Source organism: Amblyomma maculatum, chromosome 9 (genome assembly GCF_055883805.1).
Source record: "Amblyomma maculatum isolate TAMU_Amacu chromosome 9, ASM5588380v1, whole genome shotgun sequence".
In the NCBI taxonomy this organism is placed as follows: Eukaryota; Metazoa; Arthropoda; class Arachnida; order Ixodida; family Ixodidae; genus Amblyomma; species Amblyomma maculatum.
Genome location: NC_139352.1, coordinates 15,578,221 through 15,602,185, shown reverse-complemented (window position 1 = coordinate 15,602,185; position 23,965 = coordinate 15,578,221). Strand labels below are relative to the sequence as shown.

General features: G+C 44.3%; 1 protein-coding gene across 1 annotated transcript; it reads right to left on the bottom strand.

The window, feature by feature from the left end:
* Nucleotides 1-404: 404 nt before the first annotated feature.
* Nucleotides 405-8,215, bottom strand: LOC146178421 (venom serine carboxypeptidase-like). Its single transcript, XM_084579691.1, has 4 exons — nt 8,154-8,215; nt 5,178-5,409; nt 2,341-2,671; nt 405-1,384 (listed from the first exon to the last, which is right to left on the bottom strand). Exons 1-4 carry the CDS (start codon nt 8,213-8,215, stop codon nt 543-545), a joined length of 1,467 nt encoding a protein of 488 aa, XP_084435817.1. The 3' UTR covers nt 405-542.
* Between the last annotated feature and the right edge of the window lie 15,750 nt (nt 8,216-23,965).

Sequence of the window (23,965 nt, the reverse complement as noted above, 5' to 3'; positions counted from 1 at the left end):
CGCAATCGTCCAAGGAAATTTCTTGCTTTATTGTGCCTGTCGGACTACTTAACGGCTTGAAACAAAGTTTAGCTCGTGTTCAGTGTAAGTATGAAGCACAGGAAGTGATATAGAGGTTCTGACACATTTTCGTTATAAAGAATTACTTCAAGAGCTCAAGATTATCGTTATACGCTCTCCGAATTGACTGGTAATGAGTAATAATGCTTATATATCCTTACGTCCTGTGCCACATGCAAACACTTTATTTTAAAAAAAAATTCAAGTTGGAAGTCACTTCATGGTATTTCAAATGCTGCTCAAAAAGAAGCACATGCATATACACTGACAGGTATGCTGTGCCCAGTTGTAATGTGCTTTTTATTGCTTTTACATTGCACCATGCTATTTGATGCCACAAAGCAGATCAGCTATACGACTAATCGGCAGTGTGATCCAGACAGCAAAGAGCACCAGATCTCGGAGTCGGGTGGCATTTGGTTTACACCATAATGTTTTTCCTCTGCTGTTAGCCAGAGTAGTTTTATATAGCAAGTAGGCTTTCAGCACGTAGTTATGTTAGAATTTACGGGAGTTTCAATGGTTGTGGAACAATACTTGCACTCAATAAACTCTTTCATGAGATAATAGGCTTCTAACGACTTGTCCACCGCGGCATAATGCCCAGCGCCAAACAAGACGGCCTCGGTTAAGTCATGCACTTGCGTGACGTAACCTGCGGCGCCGTAGTAACCCTCATGCGGCTTCCAAACTTTGCGTTCAGCAGTTTGGTAAACTGACATATGCTTCCATTGCAGCTTTCTGAAATACGCTAATAGATTTGATGATGGAAAGAGTGTGTCCATTTGACCTGTGTATAACAGCACTCTGCTTCTGTTCAGGAGCAACTCTACGCGACTACTAACCGGCGTAAAGAAGTCCGCACTAAGGCTATGGAGAAGAAGTCTATTGGCTCTATGGAGCTCAACTTTCGATCCGACATGAATAGCTTGTCTGAACGCGGTACTGTTCGCGTACACAAAATACTGCATCATCTCAGGGGGCCTCTTGGTGTAGAGGACACTTGCGTGGTTGTCGTAGAGCGTAAGGTTTTGAAATAGAGTCCGGTAGGGGCTCAGTGATAGTACAGTGGTGAGCAAGAGCTGCAAAGCCACTGAGATATTTCTCGCTTCGACAAAATTTTTCATCAGCTTGAACTGCTTAGAAAATTTGTCACGTCCTTCTGCGGTGACCATAGAAGCTTCGTGTAGGAACTTGCTAGAGTCTGCAATGTCGAGGATCGGTCCTAGGAAGCCAACTCCGCCGATTGTGCCGCAGAGCTTCAACGGAATTTTTTTCTTGTTATCTTTGAGCAGGTTGCCTGCCAACGCAACAGCAAATCTGGCTGAAGATGGAAAATAAAGAAATGAATAATGAGTATAAGAAATCAAGTATGAATGTGTACAAGCAACTTTCTTTGTAAAGCCAGTTTACATCGACTTTAATAAGTTCAATTAACGGCAGTATAAGATTCATCTCAAGATACTTTCTTCTCCCTGTTATAGGTTTCAATTATGTGTACATTATTCTGCTCTATTCGCGCGCATATATGAGTTGGAAGTCCGTCACATTGCTTTTAAGGCGTTCTATATTGGCAGTTATTTAAAAAGTGCTTAAAAAGTTATTTAAAAATTGTTAGTTCTGCTGAAAGGGTGCTATCCCCTCTAACCTTTGTGCGTACATCATAATCCATCAAACGTAATTACCGGAATGGAGTTCGTTCGAGCTATATAGCCCAAAGCGCCCATTTGCTGCTGAAAATATTGCTTGCTATATTACTTACACAAAGTGAACGCCGGCTTTGGGGAATTATGAAGTCACATATTGTGAACCAGGTGGTAGATTTCATTGTTTGGGGGATCACGTGGTAGTTAAAAAAATTATTGCAATTTTGTAGCTATGATCACGGTACTTGACCCCATCTTGAATCTGAGAGCGACGGAGAAATGGAGGAGAAACCGGAGAATGTCAGTAGTAAGAGCTAACGCTTTTATAAACGAAGAATATAGAGTATGCAAAGTCTTCTTATGACCTATCTACAAGGGTTGGTCGTCACCGTAGCATTCTGAAATCTTTAAAAAGATTTTTTTTTTTTGTTGATGTTGATTTTTTTTTTTTTTTGCGCACTGGGTTGGACTCCCAGGAAGGTCCAAGTATCCAGGAGTTCTGATTACCCAGATACGGGCTTTAAAACAAAGTTCTTGGAGTGTATCTTTGACAATGGCTGTTAATCTACTGTCCTGACCTGTAAAGGAAACGGAAGCATGTCTGCATTGAAATATAAAGTACCAGTAAACTAACCTCCGTACGATTCTCCGGCGACGTAAAACTCCCGTTCACGTAAGCCCGGAAACAGTCTCAGGAATTGCTTCAGGAACAATTTCACTTGAGCACCTACTTCGCGAAGATTACTTGCGTAGGCTGCTTTACTCTTGGTGAAGCTGTAACCGGCCCCAACCGGCGCGTCAAGGTAAAGAATATTTACTTCATTCTGGATCGTGTGATTCCTCTTGTAAAGGACTCCTCGGGCGTTGATAGCCAGCGGCCCGTTCTGAAGGAATTGGCCGAACAAAGAAGAATGGCCAGGACCGCCCTGAAGCCATAGCATGAGAGGAGCAGTGTCCGGAGAATTCTGAAATAAGCAGGCAGAATAAGCTTTAAAAGAAATTTGCATATGGTGCTTGGAAGCAAGTAACGTTTGCGCCACAAGACTCACGTTTCGCTTCTTCACATTGAGAAAAAAAGAAGCAAATTCGCATGAAAAAGCATCGAGGCTGTTTAGCATGAATTTATTCCCGGATTATCATGCGCTAGCGTGGTTAGCTCTAGTTTCGCATGAATTATATAGACTTTCCAGGATTCGGTTTGAAGTAGCAAATCTTTGTTATCACATATGATATACGTTGCTCAAGTTGTAAGGAGCGATGCAGATATAAAACTGTTCTAACAAAGCTCTAGGAGCGTGACCGCATGGCTTAGGAGTAATGTGTCTGAATATGAATTCCAAGGTGTCTCGTGGGTTGGGTTCCTATTTTCCTAAAGAATTGCCTACATTGTTCGGTCCTGTCTGTTAGCCCACGGAATTTGACCTTGTGACGTCACAGAAGCCGCCTACACAGACATGAGCGTCACTGGTGCACGAGCCACGTGGCTTCCGACACACAAACAACGGCTAATAGTCACTGTGGCAGACCGAGGGCTAAAGTAGCAAAATTCGCAGGAAATTTAGCCGTGCTTACTTCCCCTCTTCTGCAGGAGAAAAGCAAGCCATGTAGAGTTTCTGCTTGGTTTATTAGGTTTCACATTCCAAAGCGACTCAGGTTGTGAGAGACGCAGTAGTGAAGGATTCAGTAGTGTAGGAAACTAAGGACACGCAGAAAACTGAGCGTAGAAAAGCTGTGTTGCTGTGAACAGTTTGTTAATGAATCATGCCGAAAATAAACTAGTGGATTTCATTCTGGAATGAACGTCTGCGGTGCCTGCCTGATGGCAGGGCTTTTGTCAAAGTGTTCAAAAGATCCGTGATTTCTCACGGCTCAACACCGCTAGTCTGTGTGAAATGCATAATCAATAAGGCTAGGTGTTGCTAGGCAGTAGTGGTTCCAGCCTTGAAATTGCTTTTACCAATGTTTCTAGTCCGGTTCTATCGGACGCTCTTTCTCCACAGCTCCTCGTTTTTTGCGTGCTTGCTAGAAAGCAGTAAAACAGGAACGTTTCTTTGTACTGTAGTCACCATTTGTCGCCCATCTAGTTAGCATGAGTTTACAGAGCACAATCTTCCACTATTTAAATACGATGTTGCAGATTCTAACCGTATGTAATAGTTACCATGCTGTCGGCATTTTATATTGACCAATATTTATGCAAAGGATTCGACATTACTTTATACCGAGGTTTCACCATTAAGAGGCACAAATAGGAAAACGATACTAACCTTACTTGCGTTTACACAGAAGAGTGTCCATAATAACGCGTAATTTCTTAAAATATTTCTCATGCTTGTGTATAATTATTTGTATTGTGAAATAAAATGCCGGCTTCTGTTAAAGTGCTTTACACACCACCTGCAGCCTCTTAAATGCCGGAAACTGTTGCCAGGTAGACACGGGGGCAAAATTACGCAGGATTCAACTCCGCTTAAACTGAATGTGACGTGCGAAAGTACCATTTTGTAGGGTTCGGCATAGTTCTGATTAGCAGTTTACCACTCAGAGACCGGAACAAAGTTTGACAAAATGTTAAACGGCTTTATTGTATGGCACGCATTTAGAGGTACATAGTTGATTGGCTTCAGCCATTATTAAAACTCCAAATTCTAAATTGAATAGCAGTGGATGACAACCAAGAAGCGAAATGCTATGACACCACCCTGAGCGCTCAGATTCCGTCCGAATTTCGATATGAAAGAGGAGAAATCTGGCGAAAGACAGTTGGGTGGTTTGTGGGGTTTAACGTCCCAAAGCGACTCAGGCTATGAGAGACGCCGTATTGGAGGACTCCGGAAATTTCGACCACCTGGGGTTCTTTAACGTGCACTGACATCGCACAGCCCACGGGCGTCTTGCTTTTCGCCTCCATTGCTTTTGGCGAAAGACAGTTTTCCATTAGCAATGTTGTACGAACAAATGGCATAAGAGAGGCGATAAGGGGAGAGATTTTGTCACTGAAGTATCACTGAGCAGAGCCAAGAATACGACAGCAGCATAAAATTGTATCTGCATGGTTTATAGTCAAACTCGCCAAGCCACTCTTGTGGGTCGTCATCTCGGCGTCGGCCGTCTGTTATGACGGATTCATCAATTCATCTTTTCGGTAAACTAAACTGTATTAAATCATTGCGACGTAATTTAAGCACTCATAATACTTTCATGATGTGAATAGAGTGTTTTAGCTTACCGTGATCCGCGATCCGCTACCGTGGTCCGCCACCGCGCGTTCCACTGCGCATGCCCAGATCCCCTTGACGCCGATAGATGGCGCCACATACTTGATGTCGGCACATAGACCGACCGCGTCGGGACCAATCAGCTTGTGCGCCCCGCCTACGCGCGGTAGAGGGTCACGGTAAGCTAAATCACTCTAATATCCCATGCAACAGGCGGCGCTCCTTACCGAAGAACACCTTAATTTCATTTTACCTGTGCTTTTATGTAGAGAAAAAATAAGTGGCTTTCTGAAGTTTTGTTCTCAGGGATTGAGTCAGAATGGGCTGCAGCTTTTCCATGGTGCTCCTTTACGGTGATGAAGCCAGAGTGGGCTGTAGCGTTCGCCTTCTCCTCGAAGAGTTTCACAATACTAATGTTTCTTGCCTTTTCATATTCGCATTTCTTAATATACGGCGTCAGATAAAGTGGTCCTGAGTCAGTGGAACTGCAAAAGAAAAAAAATCTGAACAGAAAGCTATAACAGAAACGATAACAGCAGCGATAACCGAAAGCGATATGTCATACCTAATTACAAGTATAAGGCGCTCTCCTCACATAGTAAGTAAAAAGTGCAAGACCCTCACAGAAACTGCGTATGAATATGGCATGGGGAGACTAAAACAAGGAAAGCCCTAATACTAGGAGATTTATATTCCATCTGTTAAGAAAAATACACTTTATTAGAGGTCCTGAACACCACTGGGCTGCCACTTAGTGCTAGAACGAAATATTTATACCAGGCAGAGCGCTATCGGGTTTTTTTTTTTTTTTTTTTTTTTTTTACATGCAAATGTCGAGGAGTTCGTTTTATAAGGCCGGCTGTTAATTCCTTTTCCAGCGCGACATTCTAATGCCCGTTGTTCCGCTTGCTTACCGGAATACAAAGAGTGCGCGGAGAGAGCGCAATATGTGTGATGACATCATCTGATCACGTGACGCCCATCATTTCCCGGCAGGCACTGACCTGTGCAAGCTTTTACGCCTTTATCTTTGGTAAGGCCGAATGCACAATACAGCAAGCGGGAGTGCCGACTGCAAACACTTAGCCATTAACGCCTATATCCTTCAATTTCCAAGCACTCGCTCCGGCGTAACCGTTTAAGATTGTTACCTGCTGGTTTGAGGGTCCAGCGACGGTGGTGCAGTGGTAAGCCGCCCGACTACTGTGCCCGGAGTACCCGGGTTCGAACCCGACCTCGGCGGCTGCGTTTCGATGGAGGCGAAACGAAGAGGCGTCCGTGTGCTGTGCGATGTCAGCGCACGTTAAAGATCCCCAGATGGTCGAAATTACTCCGTAGCCCTCCACTACGGTTCCTCTTTCTCTCTTTCCACCTTCACTCCCACCTTCCTCCCTTCTCTTACGGCGCGGTTGAGGCGTCCACAGAAAACAAGTGAGACAGTTACCGCGCCTTTCCCTTCCTATAAATAATCAGGTGGTCGAGATTACTCCGTAACCCTCCACTACGGTTCCTCTTGCTCTCTTTCCACCTTCACTCCCACCTTCCTCCCTTCCCTTACGGCGCGGTTGAGGTGTCCACAGAAAACAAGTGAGACAGTTACCGTGCCTGTCCCTTCCTATAAATCAATCCTCACCAGGCCCGCCAAAAGTAAGCGCTCCCCGTGATAAGGCGCTTTTCTGCGACGAGGCGCTTTCTCGCTCCACGCTCTGATCTGCGTTCTGAGTGGCGAACAACATTTGCGATTCTTGCGATGCGATGCGACGCGCGTGCCTCATTGCAGAGAAGCGCCTCCCTCATATTCATTTATCGCGGTGATTTTTATCGCTCGACTCGAAGCTAATTTCATAACTAAGACCTCTTTCCCGCCTATACTCGGCCTGCCTCCCGCTGGGTGGAAGAGGCGATCAGACGACGCTGCGAGGTGCATTTAGTTGGTGCTACTCCGACGCATGGCGCCGTGCCAGAGAGCAGTATCAGTGTTGAAGAGACCCCTTCCTGTCGTTTCAGCGCGGACGCTTGGCCCAAGCGTTTAATTCTGACACATATATCATGTTCGCGTGTTTCGAACAACTTGTTTCAGGCTGGATGCACGTCTCTTTATAGCCCTGCGCTCCGAATTCGGCCTTCAGGGGCGCTGGATATTTTGCAGGCGTAGCCCCGCCTACAGTAACCTACAAAGCACTTCTCAGTGAGCGTATAATTATGCTCTTGCCGTAGCCAAATGAACAAACTATCGAAGACAGTGCATCAAGATAGCCGTCGTCAGTTGAAGTCGAGGGGAATGCAAGAGTTGCTGCTGCGTATATTAATATTGGGGTCGGCTGAGCTGCCAATCACACAGCAAATGATTGTTGATGGCGACATGAAATTCTGAAAGGCTATTCAGTTGGCCACGTGAGGCAAACCTCATTGAAGGTTGTTCCTACGTTGCCGTCTCCATCGCTGCTAGAGGAGACGATGCGTGTTTCTGCGTTAGAAAATTTAATGTTTTAGACAGCAAAAAACATCAAGGCTCCTCACCTGCTTAGATTTGATTGTATCAATAAATGACGAAAAGGGAGATAATTCAATTTGGCAGTGTTTTGTTGCTGATAAATGTTGCAAACTTTCGGGGTACATGACACTGCCAGGAGAAATGCCAGTAGAATCTTTGGAAAGGGAAGCCCTCATGCACGAGCTACCTCTAGCGGCACCACTGGTGGCGGCTATCTGACAACATCACGGGCACTCCGAAGGGGCACTTCTCTTTATTTTGTCATGACCTTGAACGGAATTGTTGGCATCCTTACCTATCTGTGCCTATGACTAGGGATATGACAATAGGAGGCTCACCGAAGAACAGAGGCGGAAAAGAAATTCGAAGACCAAAGCGCAATAATGAACATGGCGTTGAAATTGAAGCAAAATGACATGGTTGCCATTACCAAATAGAGCGGGCCGTTGAATCAGACTATAATAAAACTAGTTTAGCTTCAACATACTACGCAAAAGGCAGTGGAAAGAAACGTTCCGTAACCCAGGGGCATATATCCTGCTGCACCCCCTTAGGGATTAAAGGTTCCCACTTGTTTTCCCAGCATATATGCAAAATTCTCGAATCCTTAAATATGAGTATTTGGATGAAGCTTTAGTAGTTTATTGACAGTTAACTCTGCCCAAATCGTAGTTGGGCCATGCGTTAAATTTTAAGTGCCGATAAATAAGTGAAAGAAAAACAAGCAATGCTCACCTGTGAACAACTTGCAAGCCTGCTTCTATAATTAAGAGCGACAAGATGCTCGCAGCATGCATAGTTCCAGATATTTCTGACTTATTGGCGCAGCCTGCTTTGTAGACGGACACCTAGTGTCTAAAAAAAAAGAGTAAAAGAATAAGAATATACCATATTTAGGCAATTTAGCCTCAACAATAATTTAGCAGGTATGTTACTATCGTTATTCTAAATGACGCAGCTACCCGAGTGACTAAAGCCAGTGCCCATCAAAAATGTGGATCGTGCTTTTAAACAAGCTCACGAGACAATGAAAGTAGACTAATAAGTCACAAGAGTAGCTTTCCGTTTGAAAGAAAAACATATTTAAATATATCTAGTAATTATGTTGGCGTCCTCTATTTGGTCCCTGCCCTTCGTCAGTACTGAGAAGGCGCCGTGCCTATTTCAGAAGTGAAGACTAATTGCCGCTTGAGTATAACCTATGCGAGCGATGTAAGAAACCTTAGTTTCTGTCATAGGCCAGAACCATTGATGCTCACTTATCTATAGCCGACCGTCCTCAGCGAACGTGCAAACGACATGACGGGTTGGAACTTCCTAGCTCTAGACAGGTGGTCTCGAGGGTTCGCAGAGGCTGTCCGTAAGCCACGTTTCCGTGAGCGCGATTAATGGTGCAGAACATGAGACGATGAGCGAGGAAATAGGGACGGCTTTCGAGAGGATACTTCTGATATTTGTATAAAGGAAACAACGCATTATCACGACTGCACTTCTCAAGTGGCGGCAAGGAAGACTTACTGGAATGTGGTAAGGCAGGTAAGTGATTGGGTCAGTCATCAGAAATTCCCGGGGTAAGAGCTTCAACTTGTGGCCTATCATTTCATGAGGTTTCCAGCCGCACTGAGCAGCTGACGTCCGTGTCCAAGAAGTAAACCCTATCGTTTATAAGCAGCTTGTTGAAGACAAGGTGGGGACGGTCTCTCTCCGGTTTTATCGATTTCGAGAACAGTGAAAGTTTTCGACGCTTATCGCGCAGAGCAGCTGAGTAGTAGCGCGCTATCCTGAAGTCGGTTTCCTGAAGCTTATTTCCGTTGCTTAGCAAAGTGTCGCTTTCTTTTTTATTGTATAAATTTGCTATTATTGGTCGATTTTAGTCAGTTGAATAGTGGCCGAGAAGGTGGGCCATTGCAATAGATCGGATTGAAACACCTGGGTTTGTTTTGACGGAATTCCCGAACAAGAGCCTTGGTGTCTTCCTATGCACGCGTAGATGTAGTCATAGTAGCACTGAATGTATAGAAAGTACGTTGCGAGGAATGGTTTGACGAAAGGATCGAAAGACGCTCGCAGGAAAAAGGTACCATAGAGGAGTGCTTCTAGATCATTTCGTTGTACAGTATCGGTCATCAGACATTGATGCTAACCCAGCGCATGTGCGCTTCTACGTTCGATTTTGTATCTCACAAAGCTGATGCTCCCCCGTTCTATTTTCGACCCCGCTGTGTCGCATTCAACTGGAGGATGCCAGCCCCACTAAGCTGTTGCGGCGTTTTTATTTATTTCATTTCGAGCTGGCTTTCCGCACCACCGGCCGAGATCCCGTTTCCTGCATATTTATACCAAATTAGTGTGCCCTAATTGCTCTTCCGGGCACGCCGTGGCTTTCTCCCCACTGTTCATTGGGTAAATCATACGTCTATTGAATTCTTATGTGCTGCGATGCAAATTTCATTTCTCTTTTGCAGCCTTCAAAATACCATGCATTCACTAGTCAATGCCTTCCTACTGCATGTAAACGTTGCGTGTTGAAAACAAATATGTAATTTATAGAACTTCGTCAAAGTAACATTATTACTATGGTTCAAAACAGTTAAATTATTCAGGCCTGGTGAATGTTTCATCCACATGAAACACATGACGAAAGATAGGATGGAACAAGAATTCCACAATACTATAGCTGGTGCTGGTTGTTCTTGGAGAAAGATATGTTGGTTTGTAACTGCAATGTAACGATTATAATGGGAAACGGCAGTCTTTCAAATTTCTCTAACTTAGCTCATATGAGATGTACTCAGTGTTTTGTTTCAAATAAAATTAAGACTCGCAGTTTATTCAAATAGCTAAGTTAGATATATTAGGTTAATGAAAGGAAAGGCAGATAAATATATAAAACGAACCGCAAAAGCACAAAGGCAGAACACATGCGGGGGCTGCTTTGAGTTGAAACGGTGAAAGCTTAACTACAGTCTTTTAAGATTAGTGGAAGTAGAAAGATATATTCCGAAACTTACAGTGAATGCCACACGAAGAGCAACCACAGATACTTCCCTTGCAATCGACTGCTGCGTACAGAATACGGTACACTGCGTAAAAGGTTATGTATAGGCCTGCACCTTGGTCGTCGATGCTTATAATGCCGGTACAACTAGGCAACTTCGACGTCAGATGAGTTTAACTGTGAAAAAGGTAGTAATCGGTTTATCTTGAAGCCAGCGAAATGCATGTATCATCACAAGACCAGCTGGGACGAATTGTTCTGCTTGAAATGCCTCTTTAGAAACTAATGAACAAAAACACTTGTTTACTCGACTTGTTACGGTTTTCGCTATAAAACATCTGTATTTGCTCCGTCACGCTGCGACAGAATATATGCGTCTTAAACAATCAGCAGGGAGCAAAGTATATCTGGTGACAATGATATTTTTCACAAACAGCACACTGTTAGCCTTTTCGGTACTGTAGGAATATAAATAAAATCTCGAAACAAAAGGAAAAGTCACTGTGTTCCCTGAAATGCAGCTACTTAAAGTCCTATGATTTGCAGCTGCCAAGTGAAGTACGGGCATTCTTCAAAACATTTTCTGCTGGTGACGTCAACTGGCCGTTCTGCACGTGGCAGAGGTTTCAGCGCTATGCCGTGACGCTATTATGGGCATATGTCGTGGGACAAGGCGTGACCGCAGCAATGTTAGGAAACGATGTCGTGCCTGACTTGCATGCAGTTATTTTCCCTTGGTATTGAATTCTTTGAGCTATTGATATTATTTAGTACAGCGAAGGATTCCGCCCACAAGCAGTGCCTGGCGGCCATTTTAGCTGCGGCTGGGTACCGGGGGTGAATGTCTCGCCATGGAAAATGGGGACTTTGCGTTGAACTCCTGGAGCGTTCGTACCTGCGGAAAAAAAAGAGCGATATTATTCTTATCGGTGAGTGGGCTGTCTACGATGGCACTCTTACTTCTGGCACAAGATAACAAAGTCGGCCGTCGCAGCAGTCGTATATAGGATGGCGCTTCCGACGAGTTTTGCCACCCAAATTACAGACCTCGTTCCACAAAAAACAAACAAAACAAAAAACATGTGAAACGACGCCGAGGGCCGTCACTGAATACCTGGCAGTGGATATGTCAATATTGCGCACGAGTCACTGCCACACAGACGTTTTTGCATGTGGTGTTGCGAGTAAAGGAAGCGCATGATGCTCCGCTTGCAGAAGTTTTAAAAAGAAGTATGGGCGGGAATACTTTTTTCAAAGATTCCAAACGGTTGTATGCATATCACCTGCACAATGAAAAGGATCCCGATGTGTTAGAAATGTAGTTAGGTAGTGTTACGTTGCAAGGAAGTTATATTTTCATGTCTGGAAATTTTCACGCACACAGCAGGAAAGACAAGAGAGGGTACACACACTGGTGTCTGCACCTGCTTTGTTGTCACGTCTTTTGTTTGCGCAGAAATTTTCAATCGTGAAAATATAATCAGCTCGAAACGTAACGTAGTTCTAAAGTTGGCTGCTCGACTTGAAAAAAAGATTATTTTGGGCATGCGCGCCCACACGCTTCCTGCTTTTGTCAACATGAGCCAAGATCACTGAAAGACGTCGTAATGAGAACGCCAAAGTTTAATAACCTTGTTTAGCATGCTGCTATACAAGCTGTTATATGGCATGGCTCTTTTGTGATCTAAAACAACTGTGCGCCTCCAAGTAATAAGACTTGTGCAAATATTGTATCAAAGCAAGAGTGCAAACTTTACATTTGGTTCTTTTTTATGTGAAGGTCTTTCATCCGGATTTGTAGCAAGAATATTGTTTCATACATGAAAGCTATGTTTACCTAAGTACTGCGTAAAAATGATCACAGTTTTAAAATGGGCAGAATTCAGGCAGAAAATTCAGTGTCTGCAATTACAGAGTTTGCGGTGATTCTTCAACACAAGCAAGTCAATGTGAATAGCAGGCGTTTGTCATTACCGTTTGTTTGATGATTTTATTGTTTATTCTTGCTACGCGGCTATCAATTCTTGGCTGACGGCGACCTGAGTAGCCCAAGTGCCTCCCAAGTATTATAGAGCTCTCATTCTTTCAGCACAGCCCTTCCGTAGCCTTGACTTGAAACAGAAATCATCTAATGATTCACATTGTTATACACAGTGGTTTAAAAATTCGATTTTGTGTGGTTTGGTAATTGTCATGCTTAAGAAAGCAGTGCGTTTCGGATTTCTAGCACGAATGGGCCATGACAGGTTGTGACGCTTTAAGGCTATGAGTGTCATTGCATTGTGTCATGCAGTTCATTCACTGAGTGTTGATTAGGAACGTAAACCGTTGCATTTTTTATGGAAGTGGAATTGATACTGAAACTGCCGGAGCTGAGGAGAGGAAGCACACACTTCTATAGTGTTCAGGTTTCAATTGGTTTTAATTGAGCTCCTCGTGCTTATTATTTTCATCTCTTACACATGGCGCATACACGCAGTAGGGGATTGGCGTGTGTTAAGTGCAGGAGCAAAATTGAATACAATATGCGAACTTAAGCAGTATAGTACATAAATTAAGAATTTGGATTCTATACTGAACAATAAGGGAATGTAACTGATTATAGCCTCTTAAACTAACAAAAAGCCTTCTCGCCGGCGTCCCCAGCGACTTAGTCTCAGCTGCTGCTGCGAACGTTCTCAGCAACCGCTGTGAAACAATGGTTTTACGGTATATTTTTAAAATTGTCCACAACGTAAAAAATAGCAAAACGCACGGGGTCAGGTTTTCAGTAGCATGAAATATTGTCATGTTATTCCCGAGGATATGGGGGGAAAAATTTGCGAAAACATCCGTGACACCTACATCATGTGCGGTATATCGAAGGGTGTATGGTGTATGTTAAGCATAGTTTTGCATGGTTTACCAAGGCTGTGTACATTTCGATTTAGGAAGCGCCCCGCCGCAGTGGCGCTGGGGTGAACATTCCCGTCTACTGTGCCGGAGTGCCCGGGTTCGAATCCATCCACCGCCGGCTGCGTTTCAATGGAGGCAAATGAAGCGTCCTTGTGCTGTGCGATGTGAGTTGTAGTTGTTGCGACTGAAGGAGAAGGAAAAGGAAATGCACGGGCCTGCTACTGGCTCTGTAGCTGAGCCACCTCCGCTGCCTCGTGCGGACAGAAAATAGAGAAGAAAAAAAAAGAGGGAGAGCAAGACGTGCACTGCAACAGCCGTCGTCCAACGCTGAAGCGGTGGCTGGTGCAATGGCGGCCTACAACAGATAGAAATTCGATAGCAGGCTAGCCCCCGCCGCAAGTGGCGGTTACATACCAGTCCTAGCCCCGTAGGGCCAGGAGCAAAACCGTCGAATTCCCCCCATGTGAGTGCCCGTCAATAATCTCCAGGTGGTCGCAATTACTCCGTGGGCCTGCACTACGGCACCTTTTTGTATCTGCGCAAGCTGACCGAAAAGCGCTAATGTCAACAGTCTACCTTCTGTGATAAAGAAAACGTAGAAAAGCGAGTGATGGAGCTACGTGAGCGGACGTGATAGGGACGTTTATCGGATAATGTGGCCTCATCCGGCAAAAAAACATTGATTATATATATATATATATATATATATATATATATATATATATATATATATATATATATATATATATATAATCAATGTTTTTTTGCCGGATGAGGCAAAAAAAAATATATATATATATATATATATATACATATAATCAATGTTTTTTTGCCGGATGAGGCCACATTATCCGATAAACGTCCCTATCACGTCCGCTCACGTAGCTCCATCACTCGCTTTTCTACGTTTTCTTTATATATGACTAACACATTTGCTCTGCACTGGAAGGGATGGCATGATAGATAAACCAGGCAGAAACTGCGAGCCATTATGACGTTACTCAAACGCTGGTATCTCTTGTGTCGCGCATATGCCGTTTTACTACCCTCATAAGATCTCAACCGTAGTCTCCAGGAAAACAAAGATAATTATTAACCCCTCTACTGCACATTCTCTCTTTAAGGTTTTAGCGCTGTTCGCGACCTCACTTGTGCTCCTTGTTATCTTGTCCAAAATAGTTTCGTTTGATAATTTTTAACTGCCAAGTGACGTTACTCTGCCAATCGTTGACTATGAATAGCGTCGGTAAAAGCTAAAGCCGAATCTGAAACGTCAACCAAAGTATAAAAGGTCATTAGTAGCAGGAGGGCATTGTAAGCGTGTGGTAATATGTCAAGTGTTTCCAAGATCAAGCACTGCTTAAGACATAGCTGACGTCTTTTGGGTAGTGAAAGATTCATTTTCTTCAAATACGATATTTATCAGTGCAATGCATAAAGTCATCGCGGTTCAGCCACAATGAACAACATCTGCGAGTTCATGACAAGCACTGCTTCTATGGAAGTTTTCCAGGGCAGGTGTTTTGGGTGCTACTTAAAAGTAGATAAAAACTTAGAGCAGCACATCATATGATGTATTGAAATGTTGAAGAGAGTAGTGGTTTGACCTACATATAGAGCGAAGAAGAAAAAAAAACTAAAAAAAAAAAAAGAAAGCGCTGCGCCGCATTCATTTCTTTCGAAACACGTGTGTATTTTACTCAGAATTGTTTTCTTTCTTGCATTTTTTTATTGAGTGAAATGACACCAAGAGTTCCTATGATTAATGTTTGCATTATATTGTGTTCCCCTTATTTCCATTTCACTTGACCTATATGCTTGGCGTGGTAGTGACGAACTTTAAATGCAAGTACTGCCATCAGAGTAGCGGTGCTGACCAGACTACAGAAAACGTTTTATCAGTATACTTTCAGGCAACGTTTTTTTAGGTCGAAAATGGCAGCAATGATCCATGCATGTTTTCAGCAGTAATTCAGCTTTCAGACTTCAGATCCGATAAAGCTTTTGAAATTTACTGCCACTTGTGCCACACAAGAATGCAGTTATATATATATTGCCAATTCTTATCAACATTGTAGCGAAAGCTACATTGTGCACGAACGAGGAGTTTCGCGCGGCGGCAGGCACAGAGTCGTTGCCTAGCAGCCGAGCCACCTGGCAATTAAGAAGCAACCAGAAGATGTCTCGTCTTTAATGCAACAACATAGCTAGACAACCAGACTAACCTGGACTTGCTAACAAGATTTAAATGGGATAGCCGAGCTAAAACATTCTTAATTTTATGCTGGGTTGGTTTCTTCATCAAAAGATTGGCGTTTGGCGGTTTTATGCGCCACGAGATTCCAAACTGTTTGAAGTGTGGGAGCTTGCTCTTCAGTATGCCAAGGCTGCAGCCACAATCCTCTATGTGCGAGTGCTATTTTTGTGAACAGTTTGTCGAATGGGACTACAAATGTTTCACTGAAATACGGTGTTCTAGAAAACTAATACTAGGCAACGTTGTTTGCCTGCCATGGGCACACCCACGATTAACGAAAAATGCCGTGCCTTGTGTTCTGTACGATGCTCCTGCTTAGCTGTGAAGAAAGGTGCTTGCTAAACGAAAGATTAAGAATTCGACAGATTGCTCCCGAAGCAAGGCTGGCAGAAAGGGGAACCGTGACCTACATGAGTCAATACCGGACGATGCAATAGCTTGAAGTACAAGTGAACGTGGTACCGAAATGACCCCTATGTCCAGTTGATGGCTTTAACTCGTGGTTGCCCCACAGTTACTAAACAAGTTTCTGCTGTCTGTGCGTTTCTTACTTGCAGAAAAAGTGGGCAGAGTATCGGTGTGGCGAAAGTAATACTCCTGGAGCAATGCGTGACGAAACTCCGAGCCACCGTCCGTGCAAGGGCTGATTGAAAGAGTGGGAACGCGTGAAAACAAAAATCTGATGTCGAGGCGCACGGGCACGTTTTCTTGCATGCGTGCTACATTGATATCTCAAAAACATCATTGCATGCTATGCGAGTCGTTTACTGCACTTTCTGTAGTTCAGCTAGATAACGTTTAGAAAACAAGCTTGCACATTCAATCACTTTATTCGCGAGTGATAGAGGACTGTTTTATTATATTTTGACTTGATCTATTGATGGCACGCGACATTTCAAGGAAAAAAAAAACATATGAAGAGGAAGTAACGCAGCGGCATTTGTGGTTAACCAGAAAAATAAGCAAAGCAAAAACAAGTTGAACGTAACAAACTGCTTTAAATTCGGCTCTGCAACATTTCCACGTCCCTTTATAACTTCCGGAATGCGGTGTTTTTGCAATGAACTCATTTGGAATCTGCTGCGAGTCGCTTTCAGTCGTGCCTGGCTGCAGCGGGCGGCAACGCTCCAAAGCCGGGCTTTCTCCAGTGACGCCACTATCGGGTCATGAAAAAACTGTGCATTTGAACCCCACCAGTCGGCACACCTACTTATCTAGCCACCGCACAGTTACTATCACGGCACGTTCCTGACCTCTTAGACCGCCATACTTCGTTAACTGATTTAATGGGACGGTCTCCTAGTCCATGAGTCTTTCGAAAAGAATCAAAATTATATTTTCTGTCCAATCAATGAGTACACTTCTTTTCTTTTTTGCTTAGCCAGAGCCTCGCACTTGTTTCATGGATGCTTAAAGTGTTACTTCCGTTAATGCAATGTCGGTGTGTGCAACTTTATGTTAAAACTGCATTTTTGTCCTTTTTCCTTCTCACCTAAAGTAGAAGTGTAATAATATATTTTGCTCTTGCAAATGAATGCTATATCATTGTTTGTGCTGGTTGTGTTGTGCACCTGTATGGTGGATTTATGTCTCCCCCTTTGCCCCGGCCCATAGCAATGTTATATCATATTGTGAAAATTTGCAATAAATTAAGCCACGCAAATTCAGCGGCTGGAAACAATATCACATGACCAACCGAGTGTCATATTACTCATTTTACAGACCACAGCAAAAATATGAACCCTTCTATTACTTTACTACATTTAGCAAGCTAGCGGCATTAAATATTTCGTGTTTTTAACTCAACTTTGTGATTTGCTTTTCGTATACATGGAAAAACCCATTGACAATGTACTATCATCTTCTCAGAGGGTATTGAGCTAGCGCCATTCATGGAGCGAGCAGCCGTAGCGTCGACCTAAAAGAAAACGTGAGATCACGTGACTCTTTACACTGCTAGTGGATAAGGCACTCGACTGAGTGAGTGTTCTAAACGCTAAAACTAGAACTTGCTTTGTAATTTTCCTTTTAAGCTAGTGTCAGCATTGAGCATTTTGATCTTGCGTCTTCGCTGGGGTTTCTGTATTTGATTTAAGCTGTTGTCACGGTACGCTACTTGTACTTCAGTGCCCTATGTTTTCTACGAAATGTCGTTGCCCTTACGCCCTCGCGTTTCTTTTTGCATTTAGCTTACTGGAATCCTTGATAAAACCTCGATATATAAAAATTTTGTTGAGCCATGGTGCTCCACCCATGTTAAAATAAACCATAAACTTGTAGCAGCATTTCCGCTGTCCAGCATGGGCTAAAACGCAAAACTTTCACAAAACAATGATAACAACAAGGCAATGGACAAATATATAGAGCAAACGATATCACGTGTAGATATGGCAAACATTTTATTTCCTCTTTTTATGCTACACTAAAAGGGAGAATTACACTGACTGATGGTATTCTGAAAAGGGTCTCTTTATAAACTGACTCATTCGCTAATATGCTCCATCTGGTTCGTAAACAGCTGTAAAGAGGCCCGTGCTTTGCTTGCATGTGAAATGATGTGTGCGTATTTCATTGTTTGTGAGCAATGTGGCTGGCAATTTTGGTCTTCTCATATATGCATCGAGTTGAACAAGAAAACTAAAACGAAAGTCTACTTAACCAGTGTAGAAATAAATCCTTGAAGAGTTTAGAAAGAGTTTTATAGCTGTCCCTATAGGTATGTATCAAGTCATCTGTGGAAGAACCAGGTTGGCGCATTAAAGGGTGGCTTCTCTCTTACATTTTATCTATTTTGAAATCTGCGGCTTGTTAACGTCTGTTTCAGCAAATAGAAAGAGTCACGTGTAGGGTCCCCCGCGTGATTGTTGTATAAGGTTAAACCTTGAAACAGTGCGTTGTCAGTTGGATGAGATAAACTCCTCTGGTAATAGGTCTGGTGCTATGGAAATGTTACTCTGCCCGGCACGCATTCTCAGGCTTTAAACTCGCTTTAACAGCTATGCTATCACCTCCTAGTGATCATTAAACTCGAGAAAAGAAACGGCTGGAATTGGCCAAGTGTGAAGATTAAAGCAAGCAAACCAGGGCCACGAGAAGCTTCTTGACATGTTTCTAGACAGGCGGTTGACTGTGTTTGTTATTTTGGGTGGCCCCACCATAACTTATGTACACCAGCTTGAACTAATTGATGGATTAGTGGTACCTAGGTGTTTAGGGCACTCGACTGCTGAACGGAATCACGCGGGATAGATTTCCGGCTGCAACGGCTGCTTTTCGATGTAGGCGAAATGCTAGGCGCCCGTGTGCTGTGCGATGTCAGTGCACGTTTAAGAACCCCAGGAGGCCGCAATTTCCGGAGTCCTCCACAACCGCTTCCCTCGTAGCCTGAGTCGCTTTGGGACGTTAAACCCCATCAAAAGAATCGATTACCAGACCCCGTTTTCTGTGTACCCCGCTACTTGCATCCCTGCAACAACTTGAGCACCCGAACAAATAGCAGAAATTTGGTGCCAGTAACCTGTCCACTGAAATGCGCGACCGTGTAGCACATAGTGAGTACTGATACGCTGGGTGTCACCAGCAAAAGAGATAGTCCTTCACCTCTAGGTGCGCAGTGGTGGTGGAGGGGAAAAACTTATTGTGCAGTATAGGAGGGGATAGCCTACTAGAAGGTAACATAGGTGATATGCTTAGTCTGCAACGCGATTCGGCAAGACCGCCGCCAGTGTCGCCGCAATCGATACCTTTTGAGCTAGTACGTACGTAGGAGCAGCCGATCAGTGTTGCTCCATTCTTCCTCAATAAAGTTAGGGTTGGGGCAGGGGGTAGGAGCCGAATTCCATTGGCACGCCAATATTATGTGGTAGGTGCCAGCTGCCTACCCATGTTGTGTTCAATGCCCATTGACCGTCGAGTCATTGTGTCTCTAGATTACTGGACAGAGGAGAGTGTTCGTCATGACTGGTCTGAGAATTCGTCCAGCCCTACCCAGTCCCTTGCCAGGGGCTGTATAACGGAGATGACATTCTCAATAATAGTGCAATATTTCGTGGACATTGAAGAGGAGACTGCCCCTCCTCTGCCCCAGAACCCAGGAAATCAGCTAGCGATAGCACTCGGGTAGCTACACTGGCGACCACATTCCCTCCGAGTCTCTGCTGTCCTGGAGTCAGACCGCGTTCGGGTGAGGGGTTCTCGTACTTCATTCTATTTCGGAAAATTGCATGGCGAAGGGGGGACACCTAAAACCCCTCAATAAACTAAATGTAGCGCCATCACCACTATCCTCCAGCGGTGCCGACGTCCTCTCGCATTTCGACTGTGGCTCCACCTATGCGGTGCGCGGCTAACAGACGCTCTTCGGAGGAGGCGCTAGTGAAGGCGCTGGCACCGGGTCTCAACAGAGTATTTAAGCTTGCATTTTATCGCACTGTGTTTACGTTAAAATATTACTCGCTGCTGAAGCATCAATACAGAATGTCGAAAGGAATTTTGCGTTAAAACAGTTTCAGCTGTCAGTGTCGTACACCCTTCGTAATGCGATTTCGGCGTCGGTCCAACTCGCCTTCACCTCTGTGCGTTCGTCGTTCGTCACCCTTTGGCCACACTGCGCGGCATGCTTTAAAGAAAGTTGTAACTAGGCGGCGAAGGAGAAACAAATAGCACCGGTCTGTGCAAGGTTTCTTTGCAGTTTGAGTGACTTGTGAGCTCCCGGTGAAAAACGAGAAGTGTGGCAGCTGTTGTTTTTCATGTGTTTTTGACTTCAGCTGCAGATCTATCACCGCTTGCATGCGTGGCGGGCAAAATCGAGAACTAGCACACCAAACGAAAGCAAAACACGAAAAATGTGGCTTTCTCCAGCCTAAGAGCCGTCACGGCTTTGATAAATGCAGTGACACACTCAAACATGCAGTTAGCTTATATTCATGACAAAGACAACGCCAGAAAGCATGGCTGAGTCACTAAAAATCGAGTACTTTATTCTATGCCTAATCGAGGTGTAACGAGAAAACTGCAAAAAATATAATGCGCGAGCATGTGGAACTTGGCAGGGCGAAAAAAAAAAATGTACGAATTCGTTCACAGTGTGTGGTGGCATATTAGGTTAGAGATGAGCATTTGCTCACTTATAATACAGCCGCGACCATGGCGCTGAGTTGAAGTCCACCCAGCCGATTCGGTGCAGTGAAACATTTATCCGCGCCCCATCTCGATTCACCGACGGTATTCTAAACAACTGTTTGCCGTCATGCTCACGTGTGATGCACCCGGAAGCGCAGAAACATGGCATTTCCAACTAAGCAAATTAAAAAAAAAATTCATCGCGCGAAAGAGGCGCGAGCCGTAGCAACGCCGTGCGCGCGTTTTTTGCAACCGCGGGAAAGGAGGCAGCCACAACAAGCAAGAAAAAAGCGCGCGAAAGCACGTGACGACGCTCGGCCATTTGGAGGGTCGAACTCCAAAGGAAAGAGCCGGAGAGGATGCGGGCGGCAATTTTTACATGTTGGCGCTACTTTGCGTTTATTGAGGGGTTATAGCGACACCTGCCTGCCTATGTAGCTCTCATAGGCTCCGCATGAGTCCGTGATGACCATCCGCGAATTCATGCCTAATACACAAAGTTCAAACGCAATTTATTTTGCTTGTGCTACATTTGGTTCTCGAAAAGAGTGCTCGTCCGCCTGCGCTCCTTAATGAATGTCCGTTGCTCCATACCACCCATCGCGGTTGAGACTGGATACATCCACGTAACTGACGGCTGTTTTGTCACCAAATGTTCAGTGCCCGAGCTCGCGTGTTTGGTCTTCTGGCATGTATGTTCCGCTTCTAATCATTCGGTAAAGGTTGAACCTAAAGGGCTCCCCGCCGTTCTGTCGAAATTGCCGTAGTTGCCAGGGTCGTGACTTCTGTTAAAGGTGAACTCTTTCAAAGAGTCTTCAACCCGAAGGGATCTGTGGTAGCCTTTGTAATGATGCTTCCTCTGGCTCTTCGAGGACTCTCGACCCTTTCAATCTACGATTCAACGTGGATACCGGAATGTTGAGTACACGCTTTGTCACATTCGTGATAACCGCGCCTCGACTCTCGTCATCGTCTTTGTTGAATTTCAGGTACGGAGCCGAGTATAGCATCCGGCTAATCCCAAACGCGTAGCTAACTCTCAGACCGTCCTTGCCCTGGAGGCCTCCTCGTCTTATAGAAGCTTGCTGGATGATTCTGCCTAACAGTTCGCCAGCTCTTCGTATCTCATTAACATTTTTTTTTTCAATGTTCTGCTAGTAATGAATGAAGTGTCCTAATATTCTGATTTCTGCTGTCTTCCTGACAAGGCCGTCAGAGCGATGTACCTAGATGTTTCTGTTATCTTTGGGCTTTACCCTGGTGCGTACGAATTCAGAATCCTTAGGGGCACACTGGAAGGCATACACGGGAGCGTAACCCGCCGTGGTGACAGGAGCCGGTTGAAGAGCGTGCTTCATTTCCTCTAGGCCACAATGCGTTGCCCATATCATGATATAGTCAGCGTAAAGACCATCGCGAATCGCATGCTTCGCTTAGGTAGATTTTTAAGCAAGAAAACAGAATGGGGGAGAAAACAGCCGCTTGTGAGTACCTCTGGTAGCCATTTGATATGGCCTGTATTCTTGTTACTCACTGCGTATGCACTCTTTCTTGTTCGTTAAGACGTCCTTAATGCATTAGAGCATTCTAGTATCATAGTGCGTATCGCGTTTACATTCTCAGATATAGTGCTTGTGAAATATCTCCTTGAGTACAATTAAACATTTCACAGCACTGCAACAAGTTGAGTGACCTAGCGTTGAGGTGGGAGAATGATGTCTTGCGGACATTTGCGAGGGCGAAAGCAAACATGTGTCTGCAAAGTATCCTTTACTTTCCATCAGTCTTACCGTCTTTGTAGAATCATGGGTTCCATAAGTTTGTTCCCACATGACGTAAAAGATGTGGGACAGGTCACCTTGAGCTCTCACTGGGCCCACAATAAGGTAAATTTACTATGCCGCAGGTCAGTGCTGTTAGCTCGCAAATACAGCTAAGCAGACATGAAACCTGACACCATGCACTGCTTTTCTGTTTTCCAGTAATTGACAGGGTCATGGGAGAGAGTGAGGACACAGTGCGGGAACATAGACAGTTTTTACTCGCCGTAAACGATTGTCAATAGAGCTGGGAAACTAGTAAAGCGAACACAACAGTCATCGTTGGAGAAAGCCGGCGATGTATGTCGTGATTATAGCTTGCCTCCAAAAGCTTAAAATAGCAACTTTAACACCACATTTCATACCGCGAATATTTAGCTCAGTCTTGAGAGGTTGCCACAGAGTTTGTATAGTGCTAAACGTCTTTATTTGGCTTGGGTTTTCAGGAAAGAAAAGCGCAGTATGACTTATTTCTTGGGGATGACCTACACTTACAAGGAACGGTACACGTTTGCAAGCCCATATGCCGTTTGTTACAATCGCTATCAGAAACTATTCTCACACTTGACTAGCAGATGGATGCTACATGGGAAGCGAAATGGCGTTATATCACGCTGAATGCCGGGCAAAGGCGGTTGCATTGCATTTTTTTAAGAATGCACGTGTGAATTTGTCCTGATGCGTTTCGTCGATTCTCGGGTATGGCGACGGCTTTTCGGCAAAACCAGTCCAACATGCTGTCGCGTAAAAGCACTCGTGCCTAGTTCCACGGCTCATGTCGACGAGTCCAAGTAGGCTCCGCGCTCAAATAGACGGCGCGGTCAACTGATAAATCTTCGTCGTATCCAAATCACTATGTTGAATTTCGTAAGTCGGTAACAGCTCACCGTACCATACTCGGAATCTTATTTTATGGAGGGCAGCCCATCGCCGCTCATGCTTGTTACGCATGTGGGCTCCATCCCCGCGTTCGTCTCTGCCACGTCTTCTCTGCAATTACGGTTCCTCATTCCCACCGCGTATTTGCGAGCTGTGCTTAATAAGACGAAAACTTGGGCGAGTTGGAAAGCATTTGAAATCAAATTCCGAAATTCCGATTTTAAATTCTGAACTGTGAATGGTCTTAGCTAAAGTCAATTAACGAACTTTGCGGAAACTAGAAGATAATTGAGAATGGGTAAGAGCTCAATTAGTGGCTTCGAGGAGTGTTGCTTTTGAAGAATTATATCGCTCTAAAACATAATATGCCGTGTTTAAAAAATGGTTTTCTTTCGCAAGTGGCTAGTGCGCCTGCGGTCTAACGCGTAAGAGAGAGCAGCTCGGATCTTAATTTTTTTGCACTTTTTAACTTCATTTGCATTTAGACTAGTCAAATCAGTCATCATTAAACAGTTAGGTGTGCTGAAATTTAGGTTTCATTTTCAACAATGTTTGACAGAAAATGGCTGCTTAAGCT